Source organism: Numida meleagris, chromosome 17 (genome assembly GCF_002078875.1).
Source record: "Numida meleagris isolate 19003 breed g44 Domestic line chromosome 17, NumMel1.0, whole genome shotgun sequence".
In the NCBI taxonomy this organism is placed as follows: Eukaryota; Metazoa; Chordata; class Aves; order Galliformes; family Numididae; genus Numida; species Numida meleagris.
This window is the reverse complement of record NC_034425.1, coordinates 5,611,744-5,632,849: the sequence shown is the minus strand read 5'-3', so window position 1 is coordinate 5,632,849 and position 21,106 is coordinate 5,611,744. Positions and strand designations below refer to the sequence as shown.

At 54.7% G+C, this 21,106-nt stretch overlaps 1 protein-coding gene across 4 annotated transcripts in view; it reads right to left on the bottom strand.

The window, feature by feature from the left end:
- The window catches only part of SLC39A11 (solute carrier family 39 member 11), a 74,060-nt gene that overhangs the window by 3,476 nt on the left and 49,478 nt on the right, over positions 1 to 21,106 (bottom strand). For all 4 annotated transcript variants that reach the window (XM_021414887.1, XM_021414885.1, XM_021414883.1 and 1 more), the window contains 2 exons: positions 19,290 to 19,460; positions 10,762 to 10,831 (listed from right to left, as the gene is read on the bottom strand). In XM_021414887.1, the coding sequence (XP_021270562.1) occupies positions 10,762 to 10,831; positions 19,290 to 19,460 (241 nt within the window). The remainder of the gene's footprint in view (positions 1 to 10,761; positions 10,832 to 19,289; positions 19,461 to 21,106) is intronic.

Sequence of the window (21,106 nt, the reverse complement as noted above, 5' to 3'; positions counted from 1 at the left end):
AGAGAATTGGTTTGTCCATTGGTAAAGTAATGCAGGAGAAGGCAGACTGCTGTGAGGACCATTTCTTCAGGCACAAAAAATAAAAGGCCTGATAAAGGAGGTTATAACAGGAAGGCACGGTAAACTTGAGCTGCTCCAATTAAAGCCCTACATCCCCAGTGGCAGAAAACACGGCTCTTTTAGAGCTTAAAGCTCAAGGACAGGCAGGAGAGGTTTGGAAGGATGTTCAAGGGCAGAGAACCGGGTGAGGTTTCTCCTCTTTCCATCTCCCCTCCAATACTCAGCCCCAGCTGCGTGCTGGCAGCCAGCACAGTGTCCACCCCCTGAGCACCCCGCACTGGCTGAGCCAGGACCTTCTCCAGCTCAGCCCCTCATCCAGCATGGAAACAGCTGACGGTCAAGAGACAGGGATTTGCACTTGTGGGGTTTGTCTGATCTCGTCTGTATGGGAGGTGGCTGCACCCCGAGCCCCTCCACCAGGCACCTCATTAAGCAGAAGCTGCACCCCATTACCAGCACTGCAGTGTGCACACGCATGCATGTCCCAAGGATTACTGGGACTCCCAGCTCTGCAGGCAGAGTCAGGGGTTCCTTGGCCAGCAGCTGAAAGCTCCCTTTAAACACTTGTTTCCTATTAGTAAAATAAGACTGGTGAGAAAAATCTCTCTGGGTTGTTTAAACTTCAACCATGGTTTACAGAAGAGGGGAGGGGAAGGGGGGAGAGGCTGTGGGTTTCCCTAACCAGGACAGGCTATTACAATCAAAAACATTATTCAAGGGAAAGAGAGAGAGAACGGAGGGGGAAAAACATCCCTTTTAGAAAACACTGGAGCCGCTGTCTGTGTGCTGGGTTTTTTTTCCTCCTTCCCTCGCCTTCGCACAAAGCAGCTATTACTAGCCCCAACCACAACAAATTAATGGGGTGGGAGAGGGAAGTGTGAATGGAGGGGTCTGTACGGGAAGCAGCGGCGCGCTCCCCCCTCGCTGACCCCTCGCTGCGGGGCTGCCCATGCACAGAGGCGGCCCCGAGGGGCACGGGGAAGGGGATTTAAGCCAGGGAGGGACCCAGCAGGAGAAGCCCGGGCGGGTGGGCTGGCCCCTGCCCTTCCCCTGCCCTCTGCCCCTATAGCAAACCCTTCAGGGCTCCCCTGCCTGGGGGGGGGGAAGCAGCAGCAGTGTGCCCCCCACTCCAGGTCAGGTTTTGGTTAGGGTTTTCCCAAGGACATAGGTGCAGGTATCACACTGGCACGACGCACAAGCACAGCAGAGCCCCAGCACCCTGGGATATGGCACAGGGAAAGGGTCTCAGTGGCAGGGTTGCACTGTCCCTCTGCCACCTCATGGCCTCAGGTCCCTCCGAAGGGCTCCCACTTGCTGAAACCACACTCCATCACCCACTGGGGCCACTCGTTCCTTCAGTGCTTCCTATCACACAGCTCTGCCTGAGCACCGCTCGGATTTTGGGGCTCAGCTTCTCAGCAGGATCAGAATGACTCCTGGGTAACACAGAGGACAGGAGCCCTCCAACCTCCCTATCCGCTCTGCCTCAGCGCCCTGCATGTGGGAGATGCCCAGGTGCTCAGGCAGAGAACACTGAGCTCTGATGCCCAAATCGGGAACAAAACGGTCCCAGGAGATGTTCCTCCTCCCTTGGCCGCCAGCTTGTGCACACCTCACACCTCAGTGTCGAGCTGATGGCACTGCAGTCGGTCAGAAAGCAACCAAATCGCATAAAGCTGCATTGTGCACCAGGAAAACAAAGGCTTCCTTATTACGGAAATAGGTGGGGATTCTTGGAAGGCTTCCCCCTGCTGCAAAGAAACACATTGTAAAACAGATGCACAAAGACAGCGTGGAGCAGGCTGACCCAAGGGCTGTGGGACACAGAGGTGGGATAGAATAGAATCACAACATAACCCAAGCTGGAAGGGACACAGAATGATCATGGAGTCTAACTCCTACAGGATGGTTTGGCCAAGGGGGCAATGGCAAAACATTCAGAGACATCGGGATCTGCAGTGGGGAAGGTGGGGAATAACTGTGCAAAGCGTTAGAAGCAAACCCCGTGCTGTCCACTGGGTCACCCACATCCACCTAAAAGACATTAGGATAAGCCTCAAGTCAACCCCAATGTACAAACAGGCACTGATATCCAGGAAGAGGAAACATTTCCTTCCCTAGCGCTCAGCCTCCGCTTCCCCATCTGTGAAACGGGCACACCACAGTGCTGTGCTACGGCACCTTCCCCACCTGGAGACACCAAGAGTGCCATGGAGGGGTCCATGCTGCGTTGGGGTGATCACCCCTGCAGCGTTCCAAGGGAGAAGAGGTGAAGCCGTGGCTGAGCCCCGGCGGGGAGCACTCGCACCCCAGGAGCGCTCCCCAGCTCGCTGCCAACCGCCGTGGCACCACGCTGGGAGACTCCAAGTTCACTTTCAGAAAAAAGTTGGCATCTCCGCATATTTGCAAGGTCAAGGCACAGAAAGCCTTCTATAAGCCTAAACCCTTGTTTTCAAGGGCCTATTCTTTTACAAACTGATTATGAAAGCAGGCTACATATTCTTAACAAGCCCCTTTTCACTACGGCTTTCAATTCCCTCCAGTGTATAATGTGCATGTGTATTCTTGCATGGCAGGCCCTTACATACTGTTTTGATTGTTATCGTCTTGCCATGAAAGGGCCGATTGTTTTGGGTTCCCAAGATTACATCATGGCTTCCCACTCGGGCTGCCTGGCGAGGTGTTTGATCAGGGCTCGCAGGTGGGAAGGAGCCCTGCGGTGAGCGCGGGGCCCTGAGCGTTTCCCCATACCTGCCCTACCTGTTCGGTGCAGCTGCCTCGGCACGCCAAGCTCCGCGCGGCACCGACGCTGCCTCTCACGCGAGGTTGGGCTGCGGCGCGCTCCCGTCCTGGGAGCAGCTGTCCTCCCCGCAGCAACGAGCGGGCTTGGGAGCACGGCAAAGGGAAAGGCTGGGAGTCGTGGGGGACAGAAAGGTGAAATAAAGCGAGCGCTTTGTTGTTACGGAATCGTAGGGGTTGGAAGGGACCGCTGGGGGTCATCAAGTCCAAGCCAAGTGCATTGGGAAGCCAAGGGCCAGGCTCCCGCTCGACCTCTGCAAAGAGCAAGGGCGTTCCAAGCAGCATCGGTAAAACTGGAAGGAGGCAAAAGGCAGAAGGGAAGGAAATAACGTGGGGGCACCAACCAGTGGAAGAGATGCAGAGCTCAAGGCCGCGCAGATGAACATCTCAAGCCAAGGCCACAAACGCACAAGCCTAAAACTGGCAAATGCCCGGCTGCAGGGCTTTCAGCAGCCCACACGTGCACCTTGAGTGGTGGTGGCACAGCCCTGGCCCGGCTGCTCCGTGCCTCTCTCCGTGCTGCTTTTCGCCGCCTCCCCGAATCCGCCCGCCCCGCTGCGCATAGCGTGCCGTGCGGTCTGCGTCCCATCTGCTCGCCTGGCCCCCTGCCAGCCTTAAAACACACACGGCCCTGGGTCCACACGCAGTAAACGTTTACAATTTTAGGAAATTTTACCCTTAATTTATCCCAAAGGCACACGAGCAAAGTTGAACGTCATAAAACCTGCTCTCTCCTCTGCCCGCAGCAACCAGGACGCGAACTTCAGCTGGAGAGCACAAATTCCCCCAGCTCTCACAGCACTTTGCCATCGCTTCCAGGCAAAGGGAGGAGGGCAGGTGAAGGAGCAGGGGCTGTGGGGAGGGGACACGGTGACACGGAGGGGATGTGGATGCCACCAGCATCCCCCTTTTGGCAGAACACCAGCTCCCAGAGGGCTTAGGGACATCCCCATGTTCTCAGAGCAGAGATGCTCACTGTGCGTGGGCTATTTTTTCCCTTGGGGGGGAGGTGGGGGTTAAAAATCCATATTCTTATCTGCCCTATTATTTCTGGAACGGTTTGATTTTCTCTACCAGCCTCATGCACGGGGTAAAAGCCCACATCTCCCCCTGCCCACGGAGCACAGTGCTGCATTTCACCTCTCTGCTCTCTCCTTCGCCATGTCCACACCGCAGCAGGGAGCGCCCAGGGATGCTTGAGCTGTGCTTTTCATGTGCTGAGTGCTCAGGGCAAAAAATACACACGCACAAAAGGCATCACACGCCGACTTCAAAGTGAACAATCTGTTCCCAAAGATGTTCCTCTCTAAAACGGCCCTTCAGGATTGAAGGGAAAGCGTGAAGAAGGAAATTCAGCCCCAGGAAGGGCGGAGGGAGGCTCGGGGCAGGCAGCCCTATGGCAGCACCAGGGGATGCTCTCTCTCACAGTTTTGATATTTTGCTTTGTTCTACGACCACGCTGCAGAACTAAACCTTTGCAGAGAGGACCCAGAGCGAACAAAAGCACCAGCACTCTGCCTGCACCCTGGGGATGCACAACAACCCCAAAACTGCAGGGATGCACAAGGACGACCTCCCTGTGAGCAACGCCCTGAGCCCATTTCTTCTTTTTCACTACGCCCAAATTTAAATTTCTGCACATTCATACAGGCACGCCCATAAATAACGTGATTTTAATGATGTGGCTGCATTGATCGTGGGTAGGGCTCGAGCTGGAGGCAGATGCAGAACCTTATAAAGGTTATTGAACTATTTTTTAGAAATTAAACGCACGAGAGAAGCTGGGTGGTCGAAAAGCAGGGCTGGGATCGCAGCCCACCTATAAACCCCAATACAAGCTGCCCGTTAACATTTACAGCTTCACCCAAAGCATCAACCTTCTCCCTTTGTATGACTCTGCATCACACGCACGTTTCACATCGAAAATTACTTTACAGGAGAGTGATGGGACGAGAGGCGATGGCCTGAAGTTGCACCAGGGGAGGTTCAGGTTGGATATTGGAGAAACTTCTCGGATAGAGTGGTCGGGCCCTGGCACAGGCTGCCCAGGGAGTGGGGGGGGGGGTCACCGCCCCTAGAGGTGCTCCAGAACTGCAGGGATGTGGCACTCAGAGACACAGTTATGGGCACGATGGGATGGGTTGGGCTTGGGGGATCCTTTTCCAGCCTGAATGATTCCATGATTCCACAGACAGACAGACAGACGCACACGTGTGCTGGTACTTTCCCTGTCATCTCTCGGCCATCTTGAAGTGACATCCCCAAAGAGCCGATGGACAGACGGACACACCGTCCCCGTGGGACTCAGGGTAGGTGCCAGGGGTGATGGACCCAAGGGTGCCCCAATGGGGTGGGGGGGCTGTAAGCGGTCGCCATGTGCCTGCACGCTGCCAGGGACCGGTGCCAGTGGGTAAGAGCAGAACGAAAAGCACAGAAACGGTTCCTCCCTTCCCTGCCCTGTAACATCGCTGCTAAAATGCGCCTGGAGAGAGTGTGAAAAAAGCACCGGAGCGGCGCCTTTATGCAGCCCCAGACCTGGAACTAAACAATTTACTAACAGATGTAGCTATAAAAAGCCCCATTATCACATCTTGTACGGTAACAATGTCTTCATTCAACCCGCTTCCCCTCCTCGGAAGGTTTATTTTCAATCCACGCTGCTACAGAGAGGCACGGGCTGCGGTGCGGAGCCAGCCCCTCGCTCAAAGTGAGCCTTGTTTGGCCTTATCTTGATAAGATAAATAGGGATAATGGCTTTCTCTTTCTCTGCTCTTTTCTTTGCTCCTCTTTCTTTTATTTTAATGGGAACCGCAGCGCAGATCAAAGCTGGGGCGCAGAGACCTGCGCGGGATGGGACAGGGCAGGACAGGAAACCATTTCCCCGTGTCTCGTCACAACAGACCCCACCTGAGAGGTCTCTGCTCCCCGCTGCACCCCTCCTCATCACAGACTGAGCAGCAGGGCGCAGGAAGACCCCACGTTTACCCTCCTGGCATTGCAACGAGCTGGAAAGCGGATGGATGTGCTCAGTGCAAGCTGCCTTGGGCCACGTGCACCTGCGTGGCAGGACATCCATGCCTCCATCCGCACACTGCTGTGCTCAGCGCCTTCCCAGCGCCGCTCAAGGAGCTCAGCAGAAGCCCTGAGATTAATTAATGAGCTGTGATGAGAAACGCAGCACCCGAGGAGCCAAAACCCACCCGCGCTTGCTTGAGGGACACAAAACCAGGCATTCAGAGCACGGGAGAAACACTCAGCACCCAGAAGGGAGAAGCTCCCAGCTCAATAACCATCGCCGAATAATAAACATATACCTCCAGGACAGGCTAATTAAAAGGTGCTTAATAAGCATCTTGCAGCAGTTTTGTTTTGTAACCAGAGGCTGCACTGCGGGAAGGAGCAGTGGGTGAGGAACACGCGGAGCTCAGGGCATGGAATTCCCCTCCAGCCCCACCTCGCAGCGGGAGGAGGTGTTTCCATTCCGTGTTCCCATGCACATCCCCGGATCTGATAAAGGAGAGAGGACTGGGCCCCCACATCTCGATCCCACCCGAGCTGCGTTGGCTCCTCCGTGATCTATTCATAGCAAAGAGACAGGGCTGGTGTGCGCAAATGGGAGAGACGAGCCCAGCGCTTCTTCTGCTGCCTCGGACCACAATGATTCCCATTCATTCCGAGAAAACACAGCGTAAAAGTTTTGCCTGGTTCCAATCTCCGCGCATTCATCGAGCCTCAGCCTATTTCTTTCTCTTTTCCAGCAGCGTGGGAGGCACAGGCTGTCCCATGAAATAATATTTTCCGAGCTATCGTCAAAGTCCGCCCGTCAGCCCGAAGCCTCTTTCTGTCTCAGCAGAGCTGGACAGGAAACAATCTGTGGGCACAACGGGCCGACACGGGGCCAGCACTCCCCGCACAGGGCCGTGAATGGGGGCCATTGTGCTGCAGCGAGGAACCGTCCCCAGCACCAGCGGGGAAACAGATCTGCTCGCATCGCTGCCACACACACACACACACACACACACATTGCAGCTGAACGGGAGCCTTCATTCAGCACGGGGCAGGTGTCCTACCGGGACCTGCTGTCTGCACCACGCACAGTGCAATATTTGCACGGCGTTTGTCCGGCCTTCGGGCCTTTGTACGCGCTTTCTCCAAGTAAATGTCTGCGTTTTGCTTTGTACTGCTTTCACGCCGTGCAACCTTCCGTCGCACCTGAAAGAGCAGCTCCTGCTCCACGTTTTGCCAGGGAGACACCCAGCTGGGCCAGAGCTTCCCCGAGAGCCGTGCAAAGCCACGGAGCAAGCCCAGCCCTGCTGAGAGCAGGTGACAGGAGCAGGGATGTTAGCACCCAGTGCTGGGTGGGAGAGGAGCAGCAGGGACAGGGATGGGGATAGGCACAGGCACAGGGACAGGGACAAGGATAGGGACGGGGATGAGGATTGCTCTTTGTTGGTGCCCAACCTGGGATCTCCTCGCTCTGCTGCGCAGCAGCCAGCAGGAACAGGAGCCTCCCACCTTTGCAGCGGGGGCAGGTTGAAAAAGCACAAGTGTGCACTGCGTGCTTTTGGGGAAGAAAAGTGCAGGGAAATCCCACCCGTGCACAGACCAAGCCCCCGTGCTGACAATTCCCACTTCTCTCCCTTGACCAGGTACCAACCAGCTGTCACTGGCCTCAGCTGGATGAAGGACAGAGCACCAGCACACGCAGCACTCTCTGAATCTGAAATGAAACAATCCCTCCGTCACGCTCACACCTTGCTGCTGACCACTAAAAAACTGCCATGGTGAACTTCTCTCTTTTTTTTAAAGAAAAAAAAAAAAAACAACTTTATTTTCTGGCACCAACTATCCCTTGTGACTGGACTTAGCCCTGGGCTGTGACAAAGGCTGTGACAAAGGCTGCTTTCTTACCATGTTTATGCACTGTCAGAAATGCACAGGCAGTCCTGTCCCCAGCATTTCCTAGTGGCTCCAGGCTTGGTTTTCCATCCTTAATAATAATCTTTCAGCGTGTTTTTAAAAATTCTGCATGAAACGACAATAGAATAACACCAGGGCTGCGAGATGAATCACCCAGAGGTTACACCCACACCATCCATAAAACACAGAGATGTGGAGGGAGGGCTGCCCTGCTCCTGTGGGATGTGGGGACAGAGATGGGGGACGTGGGGATGAGCAAAGGGATGAGGGGACAGGGAAAGGGATATGGGGACAGGGATGAGGGGACAGGGATGTGGTGCATTTCAGGTGGGTAGCATCTTCCTGGGCTCTTTCCTGCCACTGCTGCAGGCAAAACCTCATGGGATGGGGGGGCTGAGAGTCCCCCAGGGACCACAGGCTTAAAGAAAAAATGGACAGCCACTTCAGCAGGGTTTTTCCTCCTCCAAAAGCCACACCGGGTGGCTCCAGCTCCATCTGGTTCTTTTTAAATCAGCCACGCAAAGCGGGGAGGTTTGGTCAAACTATTTCTTTTTCCTCCTCCCTGCATGCGATTGCTGCAAGCAGTGGGGCACAGCCATCCTGCTCCCAGGGACAGCTCTGTGGGGCCCGGCTGCCCCACGGTGAGCAGAGGGATACAACACAGAGGGACCTGGCACAGAGGGACCCAAACTATTCCCTGCTCCCCAAATTCGGGGCAGGCTCCTTTGTACCCTGAGCCCACTCCGGAGCGCAGCACAACGCACGCAAGACCTTGGACATAAGGGCTGGGTGAGCAATCCCTGCCCAACAACAGAAGGAAAAAAACAGCTCGGCTGCCGAGATCTCTGCTGTCTGTGCACGGTGACACCGCCAGCAGAGCCTCCTCCGAGCGGGGCCGGGCAGCAGGAGCGGGATGCGCACGCCCGGGGGCAGCAGAGGAGCGCGGAGCCGCGCACCGGGAGCTGCGGGGCCGGAGCGGGGCAATGGGGAGCGGCAGCCAGGGGACCCCGCTGCACCGACCCGAGCACAACAGCAGCCAGCACGGCCCGGTCGCCTCCTGCCGCCCTCTGCAGGGCAGCCGGGGCTTGCCCGGTTTTCATAATCCCCTCTCTGCCGATACCCATAGGCAGAGCTGGAAACAGCCCTTTGGGATGGAGTTTCCCCAGGCCCCTCCAGTGAGCTCCTGCCCAGGTCTCAGTCTGCAGCTGGAAGTGAAATGCATCGATCAGCGTCTGCACGGTGCCAGCAGCAGACAGAGGTGAGCACGGGTCAGCAGCCGGCCCTGCAAGCATCCACCCCCACGCACCGCAGCCCCGGGTGTTTGCATGGGAGCCTTCAGAAGCACTGTCACACAGTTTGGTTTGGAGCTGCTCAGCCCCGCTGACAAGCAGCTCACATCACGGTGGGAACGCTCTCAGTCACACCTGGGGGGCCAAGCAGCAGCAGAACGGAGGGGGTAAACTGAGTCATGCAGCTGTTCCATTGAAATGCTATTTTAAAAGCAATGGAGACGGAGGAGATCATAGCTGTCACATCCCCGAAGCGCTGGGGTTGACCCAGAGCAATTTTCCCTTCCAATGTGTCAAAAGATTTAACTCTCTTTCATCACGTTAGCTCAAACCCAATAAAACTCCACTGCTACTTTCTAAGCCTGTGTGACACAAAGGGCTCCTGCTGAGCCCCTGCGAGAGCTGTCCCCATCTTCTCCTCTCCACAAAAGCTCCCTAACAGCAGCAGCAGCAATTTCCTTTCCCAATACTCCATGCAAGCTGTGTCCCTTCCCCATGCCCAGCACGGCCACGCTTTGCTCCGGCCCCACAGAGCAGAAGGGAGCTGCCCCTGCCCTCCCCAGAGATGCAGCGTGGGGAGGAATTGGCAACAGGGCAGCGTTTCGCTCCTGGACATCCCCAACCATCTTCACGGGGCAGCGGCCACACGAAAAGCTTTTTGTTCTGCCCGCAGATGACAACGATAGACAGATTGATGGCAACGAAGTCATTTTGTCTCCTCCTGCAGCTGACAACATTTGCATTGGTATTTCCCTGGTGCAGACTCCACCTTTTATCTAACATGATTAATGCCATTGTAAATACAGAGAAAGAAGCAGCTGCTTCTGGTTTCTCAGCTTTTACTGAGCAGCTGACAAAAAAAAAAAAAACAAAAAAAAACACACGTCCTTTTGTAAGAGAATCCCTGGAGTCTCTGCAGGCTTTATGAAGAGCCTTTTATTGCAAAAGGTTGGAGAAAAGCAGTTTATAGCTGCTTTATCGTGCCGTGCTCACCACAAATCTGGATTGTATCTGCTGCAACCCAAGTGCCCAGGGCGGTGCAGTGAGCACGAGTCCTCGGCGAGGTCCCTGGCTGCAGGGGAGGTGACATGGATGTCACAAAAGTTGTGTGACATGGGCATCCCAGAGGCTGTGCTCAGACCCATAGCAGGGCTGGGCATGCAGCTTGGGGGCCGCGTGCAGCTTCCACCCAGGGCCCCACGCACCAGGGGCAGTACTGGGGTGGCCGAGATGCAGCGTGCCTTCTTCCTCCACCACCCGGAGGGGCTGGGAAGGGCACTGCACAGCCAGAACACGCTGTGTTCCCTCCACAACACCTTCGTTATAAGTGGGTCTGGTAAGCAAAAGGCCAAGTTCAGATATACGATTCAAACAGCAAAATAAAAGTGTTTGGTGAGAGCACATGGAGCACCGTAGGTGCACCTCTGCTGCCGCTTTGCAAAGCCATGGGCAGCCCCCCGCGCTGGGGGCAGTGATGATGTGTCCCTGAGTCATTGCTTGCAAGAACTGAGCCACCACTGTTCCCATCCCACCGCTATCCCAATTCTTTCTGCTCCCTCTGCCCACCCGTGTGCTTGCACAGGAAGCTTTGGTGCATGCCCAGCCTGGGACAGGAGCGTGGGGCAGGGGACAAACTGCAGGAGGGAGAGGTGCCCAAACCCTGTGCCTGCAGCAGCACCGCGCTCGGCCTTACCTGGCGCTCTGGAAGGTGGCAGACGCTGATTTTCCAATAGCCCCAAATCCAACTCCCACTGCCAGCCCCTCTGCAATGCAAAGGAGAGAGAATTAAGGTCAGGCCTTGCAGCAGCCCTCATTTTAACCGAAATTCTGCGCAAATGAGTCCACGGGAGGGGAAAAGGCCACAACCCCCCGCAGCTTCAATGCTACTTCAAGAAGGGGCATAGCAAAGCATCAAAGCCCGTTTGAAAAGACCCGCACGCAGAGCTGCAGCTCTGAATGAAGTGTCAAACCACTGCTACTTTCTCCTCTGTTCCAAATTCCATGTTTTGTTTTTGCAGCTTTTCTGGTACCGCTCCCCTCCCAGCGCGGTGGGGGGAAGCCATCCAAAGCACAGCAGCAGTGCTGGTTTGCAGCTCGATGCCAGCACGCGTTCTGCAGCCTTCGAGGAGGCAGTTCCCCACCCAGGCTGCGTGACAGCCATGCAGGGCACCCCTCAGAGGGCATTCCAACAGATGGAAGGTGTCACATGGCGTGTGCCTGTGCACTCGAGGATGAGATCTCAGAGGAACAGAACCGTGTGTGTTTGTGGTCTCTCGGATTTCCAGTTGCCTTGGAAACACACCACAAGAAGCAGCACTGATTTACTATCATCAGCATGGCGTCCCCTGTTCCAGGCTGAGCGTGTAGAAGTTGAAACACGCCACAAACCCTAGAGCCTTGACCCGAGATTTGGCTCAGGGTGGAGACAGGGAAAACGACATCAGGAATCAGTCCTGCGGACAGGGTGAGGAAACTCCTCACCATTCCTAAAAGAAAGGTGCAAGGCAGTGGTGCGAGCCCTGGCGCAAAGCCCTTGTGCAAAGACTCCATACAAAGCATTGGTGCAAAGCCCTCATGCAAAGCCTTCATGCACAGCACTTGTGCAAAGTCTCCATGCACAGAGCTGGTGCAATGCCCTCATGCAAAGTCCCCATATAAAGCACTGGTGCAAAGCCCTTGCACAAAGCCCCCATGTGAAGCCCTAATGCTGCCCAACTGCACCATGGGGAGAGGGGAAAGAGCTCTGACAATGTTTCATGGCGCTGCTGATTGTGATGAGGGCATGACACAGCTCTGCACCAAGGGCTCAGGCTCTGCTCCTCTAATGGATTTCTTTTTAAGTGTAACTCACCCGGAGAGCAGCACTCCAAGGGTAAAAGTGCCCATTTGTGCAAATAACAAGAAGAGTTGGGGGAGGGGAAGCAACACGCCGATTCTCCCCGCTGTAAAGCAAATCTCACGCAGCAAGGAACTCGGCAGCACGATTAATGAACGCACAAATTACGTGTACAAGGCAAACAAATTCTAGGAAATTAAAACCAACAGATGGTGCGTGGTGAAGGGCTCATCCAGAAAGGGAGGAGCAGCGATGGAGGAAGATCCATTGAAGATGGATCCCCACAAACCCAGGGACAGCATTGCAGGAGCTGCAGCTCGGCCCCACGCACCGCAGCACGCTGCTGGGCCAGCTTGACAGGCTGCAGGATTAACCTGCACGCAGATTGGAGTGCATCCCAGCAGGCCTTTCCCTTATCATCCCTTGCACAAGTCGGTAAGAGTTCGGCGAGCTGAAAGAACCGGGTGAAATGAAACTGACAGCTCTTCTAAATCCTATCCGCTGTAGCTTAGGTGGCAAGGCTGGGAGCACTGAGTTGGCCCCAGTTGCTTCTAGCATCACTCTCAGCGTGCAATGAGCTCTGCAGCCCCGTGGGAGCCAGGTGTAACGCAAAGAGCACCCAGGACTCGAAGCCCTCCCGAGTCCCCACAGCACAAACTAACAAGCAGCAAGCCCCGCTCACCGAGCCTTTAGAAATCACACCGGCAAGTAAATTTACCCCAGCTATTCTGTTAGGTGCCTCAAAGAGCAGAAAAATGAGCACAGGCTGCGCACTGAGAACAACACCGCAATGATTAAAAAAAATAATGAAAGTAATGGAAAAAAGCAAAAGGACAGAAGTAGCATTTCTGATCCCACTCGGCCTCCCAGCTTGTAGTAACACAAGCTGAATTTCAGGAATGAAGAGCCAGATGCTCTCGCATCGTGGAGCTCGGACTGCCTCTAACACAACTGTAAGAAGCCAGGGGGATGCAGCACCGGGAGGACGGGGGGTCAAGCTCCTTCCATAGGGACCACAACCTGAGCAGCAGCACACAGCACACAGCTGAGCAGGGGGAGAAGCCAGGGCGTGGAGGGAGACTGAAGGCAAGGGGAAATAAGGGGCTGTCTGCCCGTGGCTTCTGCCTGCAAGGGAAATGCTGCTGCACAGCCTGAGGGATATTGGATTTCTTGGGGAGATAAGGAGAGCTGTGATATATTGGAGCATTGCACCTGAAAGAACCGAAGGAATTACACATGTGCCAGCCCTTCCTTGGGAGCAATGGAAAGAGCCTGCAATTCAGACAACACCCTCTGCATTAGCTAATGCACAGCTGATGCAAAGCACGTGCTAGCTCAGTGCAAGGGCTCCCTCTGGGCTCACCCTGCCCAGCAGCACCACGCCAGGAGCAGCAATGAGCTGCTTCCAGAGCTTTTGGTTTAACAAAACCAGCACCTCTGGGCAAACAGACTGCTGCCCACATCCCTTCCAACCGTGCATTGCAAGCCGTGCTGCACCTGCAGCTCTGAGCACCTCCAGGCTGGCAGGAGCAGCATGGTGCTGAACTCACTGCTCCTCCTGTTAGGACGAAGCCAGCTCTCCCGGGTCAGCAAAAGAACCCTCTTCCTCCAGGAAAGGGCTGAGGATGCCAACACGCCATCAATTATTCACCTCTCTCTTTGAAGAACTGTAAGTTCCTCGTGGAAAACTAATCTGGCTCTAATGAGGTTTGTATTTCTAAGAGTTTAAGCATGTCCCTGTCTCTACTACTCAAACTCGTCAGATTTTTCCCAAAGGCTGAATTCCAGTTCCCACCAGACAACATCTTTTTGCCATTACTGTGCGAGAAAGTGCAGAGATTACCAACGATTCCTGTGAATTTCACAGCTCCAGATATCTGCCATTAAGAACAGCGAGCAGGAGGCTGAGGTATCTTCAGCAAGACTTCTTTTTGCCTCCAGTTTTCCAGAGACTTGAGGACAGATCTGAGCAATGCTGCGCACGTGTCGATGGCAAACAGCAGCTGGAGACAGGCTGAAGCCTGGAAAAACAAACAGCCATCCCACTCAGGCGCTCAGCACGGAGCTGACACCAAGGAAATAGCCCTACTGCTGCGTGCAACACAACGGGGTCAAACTTCATCCAAGGGGATGTTAGGCTGCAGTGCACTCCGATCCTGATGCCTTCCCTGGGGGGGATGCCAGGCGATTTCACAGCTCTGTCTGAAAAAAAGGGCTGCAGGATGGGGTGCTGTGGAGCGCAGCTGCCCAGCCAGGTGTAAGCACTTGGAGAGCTGGGTTTGCAGCAGCAGAACAAGAAGTGAACAAGAATCCTGAGCCAACCTGGCGGTGTGCACCGTGGCAGCTGCGGGTGTACGGTGCCAGCAGATCAGGGGAAATACAGCCTGGGAAGCACGGGGCCTTGCTTCGGGATCTTTGTCATTCAGCAGGGTGGGATTTGGGTAGACCAGGTGATTCCCCACATGCCTTTTGATTTACCCCAGGAGCCAAACCACCCACGTGCCATTCCATTCCTCTTTTCGCTTCCATCCCCAAAGCACAACAGGGCACAAATCCTCGCTTCCAACCACCGAGCACGGCTGGAGCTGAGCTGCACACGGCCTCCTGCTCCCAAACGAGGCACCGAGCATTAAACAACTCCACTGCCCGCTCACTCTGCCATCACAGAAATGCATCTGTGGATGAGCAAATCCCTTTCCCACAGTGAGAACCCAGAACTGCCCTCAGAGCTGGGACTGACTACAGAGCTGCAGCCAAAGCCTCGCCAGCTGTGTCTGTGACACGCAGCATTGCACGGGAGTGGGGCTGTCCCCCACACGCTGCCCCCCAAGCCCCAAACTGCTGGCACGGCCCCACGCAGGCACAGGGGGGAATCCCCGGGCCTCCCCGTGCTTTCCCCTCTTGCAGAAGCCCAACAGCTCCGCACGAGTCGCTTCGATCCATCAAGGCACTTCATCCGTGCAAATGTCAAAATATGTGCTGATGAGGCTGCAATTAGTGGGAGGTTTAATGAAAGGGTAGCACAACCTTTTCCAGAGCAAGCTCCTGATTGCAGCGGAGTCGCAGCCGTGCAAAACACTTTGGGGACGTGCAGCTCCCTCTGCTCCCAACCCATCCCCATCCACCAGCTCCACGCCATGAGCAGGAACCCCCGACCTGGGACAAAACCATCCCTCCCTCCGAGCAGCAAGCACAGCCTGCCGAGCACGGTGCTCCCCCTGCAGCAGTTTGGTTCCATGGAGCTGCTGCACGAGCAGAGTGTGCATGATGCACCAACCGTAGGGGCACCTTCCCCCGCCCTCTTTCCCACCCTGTTCTCAGGAATTCAAGCACAAAGACATCTTCTCCTTCCTCTCACTACAAACAAATCCTCACAGCAGCAATCAGAGATGCTCCAGGAGTGACTGAGAGCAATTGTTCATACCGATGCAAGCAGAGGAACTGATGCAAGCAGAGGAACTGACAGCGTAAGGCACTCAGCTGTCATTGCAGAGGGGAGCGTGCATGCAGGTGAGATGCACGCTGAGCAGCACAGCACTGAGCAGCACAGCACTGAGCAGCACAGCTCTGAGCAGCACAGCACTGAGCAGCACAGCACTGAGCAGCACAGCTCTGAGCAGCACAGCACTCAGCTCCTGTCCTCGTGCTCTGCTGAAGCACGGTGGGCATCAGTGCTGGTGCCACAGCAAAGTGCCCCTCAGCAGAACCAGAAGCAACAGGCACTGCCTGCTCCTCTCCCCCCAGTGGCCATACAGGAGACACATAAAGGGGCACTCAGAATGGTTAAAGCTGCAGGAAGCCAGAAAGAAAGCGGCGTCCTTCATCCTTATAGATGTCACCATCTGAAAGTTTTTCCATTTCAGACCTTTCCTCTCTTGCCCGCAGCAGTGCTTCACTGTGTCACTGCAACACTCCTCCCTCCTCTCCTCGGTGCTTCACAGCCAAGGATGACTTTGTTCCATATTCAACCCACACATGTTACTGATCCTCACACTTCTGTGCTTGCTTTGTTCCTTCTCAGGGAAAAACAAGAGCAATGCAGCGCGTTGGTCGGCTTCTGGGAACGGGAAATGGAGAAAAGGCTCCGGGTTGAGCCCCGAGGGTCTGGGGCACAGCGAGGATGCTGACATCCAGCACCTCCTGTTTGCTTTCTCCCAGACACCCCCACTCCACTCAGACACCTGAGGTAGAAACAGTGCAGAAATCTTACTAAGGAGCAAGCACGGAGCAATAGGGCTGCACACAGAAGCGCAGGGTATCTTACTGCAGAAGGGACGGGGCTGGGACTAAGTGGGCTCCTCTGGGTGCCCCCAGCACAGAGCCTGCAGCCACTCCAGCCCCACAGTATCATCGAAACATAAGGAAAATTCAGGCTGGGTTTCCTTGGCAACATCATCCTGACTGGAAGCATCCCCTGGTGTGTGCTGGTGGTCCGGGCTGCAAGGACCCCTGTGGCACCCTGAGACCAGAGCAAGGTGTGAGCACCAGAGCACGCTCTTCTTAGTGCCTGCACACAGCAGGGACTGCAAGAAGGAGAAGAGGCTGCAGCTGGCAGAGCCAGCTGGAACAGCCATCCCAAAAACCTGTGGTCCCAAATACCTGCCATTGAACAGTGTGTCTGCAATGGGGCAGTGCAGAGCAAAGCAGGGAGCCCATCCCAGACTCATGGCCCCGTGGGCTCCGTCCCGCAGCGTCCCCTCCTCCCTTTGGAGATGTGCGCACAGAGGAAGGAGTTTAAGCTCACACCTCGCTAATTGTTATTTGTGATACACCAGTAACATTTTAATTAATTTCAAGTCTTCAGCATAACAACCACCCAAGGTACAAAGATGAAGCAGAATAAACAGGGCTTGATTAAATACATAATTAATGTTCTACTAAAGCTGGCATATATGAATATTAATTAGTGGGAATATTCTGCGGTTTGACATCTCCTGTCATTATCAATTTATTCTTTACATTGCCAGCCCCAGCTTTGGAAGGAATTAGCAAAGCTTTTCTTGCCTGCAGAACGCAGCAAACGCAGGGGGACGGTCCCTACACTCAATTAACTCAGCACACACAGCAACTGGCTGCGAGCATTTAGCCTGGAAGGAAAGATAGACACGCTGCCAAGGCTGAAATGTGCTCATCCCTGAGTGGGGCTCAGAGTAAACAAGCCCAGCACTCTGCTGGCAGCCGGAGCAAAAGGCTGTGGAGCAGCGGGCTCGGCTCTGCCCCCCCAGCCCTCCCTCTGGTTCCCCTCTGGCAAAGTGCTGCGGGGCCAGAGGTGAAGGAGAGCAGATGCTGCCCAGAGCCAAGGTGCAAATCTCACACCTGCAAAGCCACAGTGCTTGCAACTTGCAAGGTTCCTCCCTCTCCTCTCCTCCCTTCTGGCCTTTAAGCTCCCAGCCCACACGAGGCCAGAACAGAGCTCCAGCAGTAGCTGCAAGCAGCCCCTTCCCAACTGCATCCTCCTAGCTGCAGTAGCCAGCCCACCCCTCACCCCAGGTGCTTCAAAAAGAGCAGGGAAGGACGGCAAGCCCTGGGAGTGATGCTGCCAACCAGAAGCATCCCAGCTTCTGGGGCATCCCAGCTTTTCAGCTTGCATGGAGCAGCTCAGCCCCACGCCCTCCCTGCTCCTCCTCCAGCACAGTGTTAAGCACGGTGTCATTCCACTGCGGGAGTCTGCACTAATTACAGTGTCAGCCTTTCCGCCGGCAGGGATGCTAATTGAGGTAGAGCGTTACAGTGTTTTCAAACCCTGTGCTGCAGGCAGAGAGCTCAGCAGATCCGGGAGTGCCACCGGTGACACCGGCAGCGTGGGGACAGCACCAGGATGGCAAAGCAGAAGGGCTCTGGGGAGAACCAAGCCCAGCAGCATCCTGCAGACTGCCCAGAGACCACGAGCTCGACCTCACTGTGCTGAGCCCCCAACCCACGGGCTGGACACAAAGCAGCAGCAGGCAATGGGTTGGGAGCAGGACCCCCACTGGCCCAGCTCCCCAAATATTAAGGTTTAATATTGTGACCTTTAAGATGCAAAAGAATGTCTGAGCTCCTGCAGCTGTCCAAGGGTGGCTTTGTGCTCTCGGTGAAGCGGTGAAATATTGGATCCGCGACTCTGCAGCAACCTGGGGTGTGCAGTCATTAACTCAATCCTGTGGGTGATGCTTTGTTCACTCCTCTACAAAACTCGCTTTTTGCAATGACAGTGAAAGGAATCCCCCACCAACACAGCCCGAGGCAGCGAGCTGCTCACACAGCCCAGCTCCTCACCCCATGCTCCCTGGCACTTCATTTGCAGGATGCAATCCAATTACCGCGCTCTCCGAGCAAAAGCTTTCTCCTTTCTGTGTGCACACGTGGCTAATTCAAAGCTCCCTGCTCGCCTCCTGCAAGTGCGCAGCAGGGCTGGGAGTTTGTAAAGAGACTGTGCACCCTGCGGGCCACAAACAGGAGCAGCCCTGGGGCCAGTGCCTGCAGCTATAGCATGAAGTGGCCCCTGCACTCACAGTAGCCGCTTGGCCACGAGCCCTGCACTCACACCACAACTCTCCAAAGGGCACTCACCGTCCTCCCCATGCCTAACAGACCCGGTGACGCAGAAAAGCCATTTCTTATCCCCCTCACTTTCATTCAGGCAACAGCTTGAGAGATAGGGAGCTGGGGAAGGAGAAATAAAAGGGAGGGAATGAACGGGAAGAAGAGGAAGAGATGGCAGATAAAGTCAGGAAAACTGCCTCATATTACTTTCAACACCACCAAGATCTGCAAAGCAGCTGAGTGTCTTCAGCTGTTAGCAGTTCCTCTCATCTTGCATCATTTCTGGTAGCCTCAAAGCCCAGCTCCTAGAACAACACAGTCCAAGACTCTTGGCCCTGCAGTTTTGCATCTATTGGCACACTCCATCCCTTGAATAAGAAAGCCATAATTGTACTTGTTCCTGCAGAGAAGAATTGCTTTAAAATACACCTCTTGTCATACACAAACCAAAAGAGGAATAACAAGAGACCAGAATTGCATTGTCTTTACAGTGCCGTCTTTCTCAATCTCCTCTCAGATTTACAATTTTTGCCCACAACAGGCTGGCAACAAAGTGAGGCTGCAGATGTTCAAGACACATCAATGAGCCTGCAGTTCCCCCTCCCTGGATGAGGCCTTTGCTGCCAAAACCTTCCATCAGTTCAGCCCCATGCAAACAGCGCAACGCGATGCGACACATCCCACTTGGCAGGTGCCATTTGCAAGCAGCAGTAACAAGGAGGAAGGGAGAAGAGAAGGCAGCCCCCAGAAATCCTCCTGAGCTGTGTCCAGCTCAGCATCAGCCCCGGGAAGGGTACAGGGATGGACGGACAAAGGGATAGACAGAAGGATGGATGGACAGGCAGACAGCTGGGCCTTACCTGGGATGTTGTGGATGGTTATAGCAAGGATCATCAGCAGGATTCGCCTCCAGCTGCTGCTGCTGGCTGTCAGGGCAGCGTCCCTGGCTGTGGGGAACACTGGGGGGCCGTCGGGCAGGGGGGTCCCCACACCTCTCCTCCGCTGGTAGGGCTCCCCGTTCTCAGCCTTGTCTGAGGGGACAGAAAGACAGAGCTGGGTCAGACAGGGGGGGACAGGAGGCAGACACCTCCCGCCTTCCCTCTCAGAAGGAGAATGCAGAGAGAAGGCAAAACACCCAGCAAGATCTGTTGCTGCCGTCTGTTAATGTCTCTGGGGGTGCCGGGCTCCCAGAGCTCTGCTCCCAGCAGCACAATGACCACCAGCTCTATTCAAACACGGGCACCTAAATCCAAGCCCCAGCAAAGGGAGGAACGAGCACTGGGCAGCGCTGTAACAAAGCTTATGCAGAACGAGACCAGAATCAAAGCCTTCCAGCTGCTTTCGCTTGGCACTTAGCAGAAGTGATAAAACAAATGTCATCAGCGTTTCTAAAATGTAACTTTCAGGGTCTGAACAAAGCAGCTTCGCTTTGGCACCTCCTCTGCTTGTAAATACGCTTCTCCCATCTCCCTTCTGGCTCTTTTTCATGCACTATTACCTCCAGAATTGCAGGGGTAAGGAGGAAGCAGCCCAAAGTGCAATAGAACCGCACCTGTAGCGGGGCTGCAGTCCCACAGAGCACAGCAGCACACGGGGGCAATTTATGGGAATAAACAGAGCAGACAGAGCTTCTGCAGAAGCACAGAGGGCAATTTAGATGTGTGATTTGAACAGCAAAATGACTCTCATGCAAATTATCTGTGCATTAACAGAAGGAAAGGCAGCAGCATCCCCACCAGGGAGACAACCCGAGCATCATCCCCTGCTCGCATGTAGCAGCGGGGCTGCACAGAGGGGGAAACTGTGGTTGGCTTCCAAATGGGTGGGGAAAAAAGGGATAACAGCAGCAGCTGATGGGCAGAGCTCAGGGCAGGGACGCAGCACCGCAACACACAGCAGCATCCAGAGCTCCAAACAGGGAACAAAACAACAGCGACGGCTGAACAGGGACTTGGCTGGAAGAGCCTCAGGAGCAAATTGGAGCAGTGCTAAGAGGGGAGAGGGGAGTGGCTTTCAGAGAACAGCTGCTGCGATCGGAGGGGCTGCTCGCAAGGACGCTGCCAAGACAATTATACGGCAAATAATTATCTGTGCCACATGCGTTGCTTTGAATCTTGTTCACAAAAACTCCTCTATATATTCTACTCAATTTATCATTATTGAATTTCTTCATAAAGCTGCAGGGCAAAGATTCTGCCAAAAGTTTAATTACATATGTGCAGCCTGCTGCATTTTTCATATCCTCTGCAGCCAGCCCTTGAAAAAGATAAATGGCTTTGGGTATGGCTTAAACTGCTGCAGAACATAAAAGCCAACGAACTCCTTATCAGCACGTGAAACAGCTTTTTATTTTTTATTATTTCTTAATGAAAACTGCTTGCGTTAGCCGGAGCTCAGGTCTGTTGCACTTGCAAGCGCACACAGATGACCACACGTCTTGCTATCTGCACTCAAAAAAACTCTTTACCACACGACTTTGGCTCCTGAAGTGCTATCAAACCCTACAGAGGCAACAGAGCTTTTTACAACTGCTTCAGAGCCTACTCCACTCAGGGATGGCTTTGGCCATGCCTTTGTCCCACAGCAGCACCCAACGGCTCTGTCCAAGGTCCTGCCGAGGTGCCCATAAAATGCAGGGATGGGATGGGATGGGATGGGATGGGATGGGATGGGATGG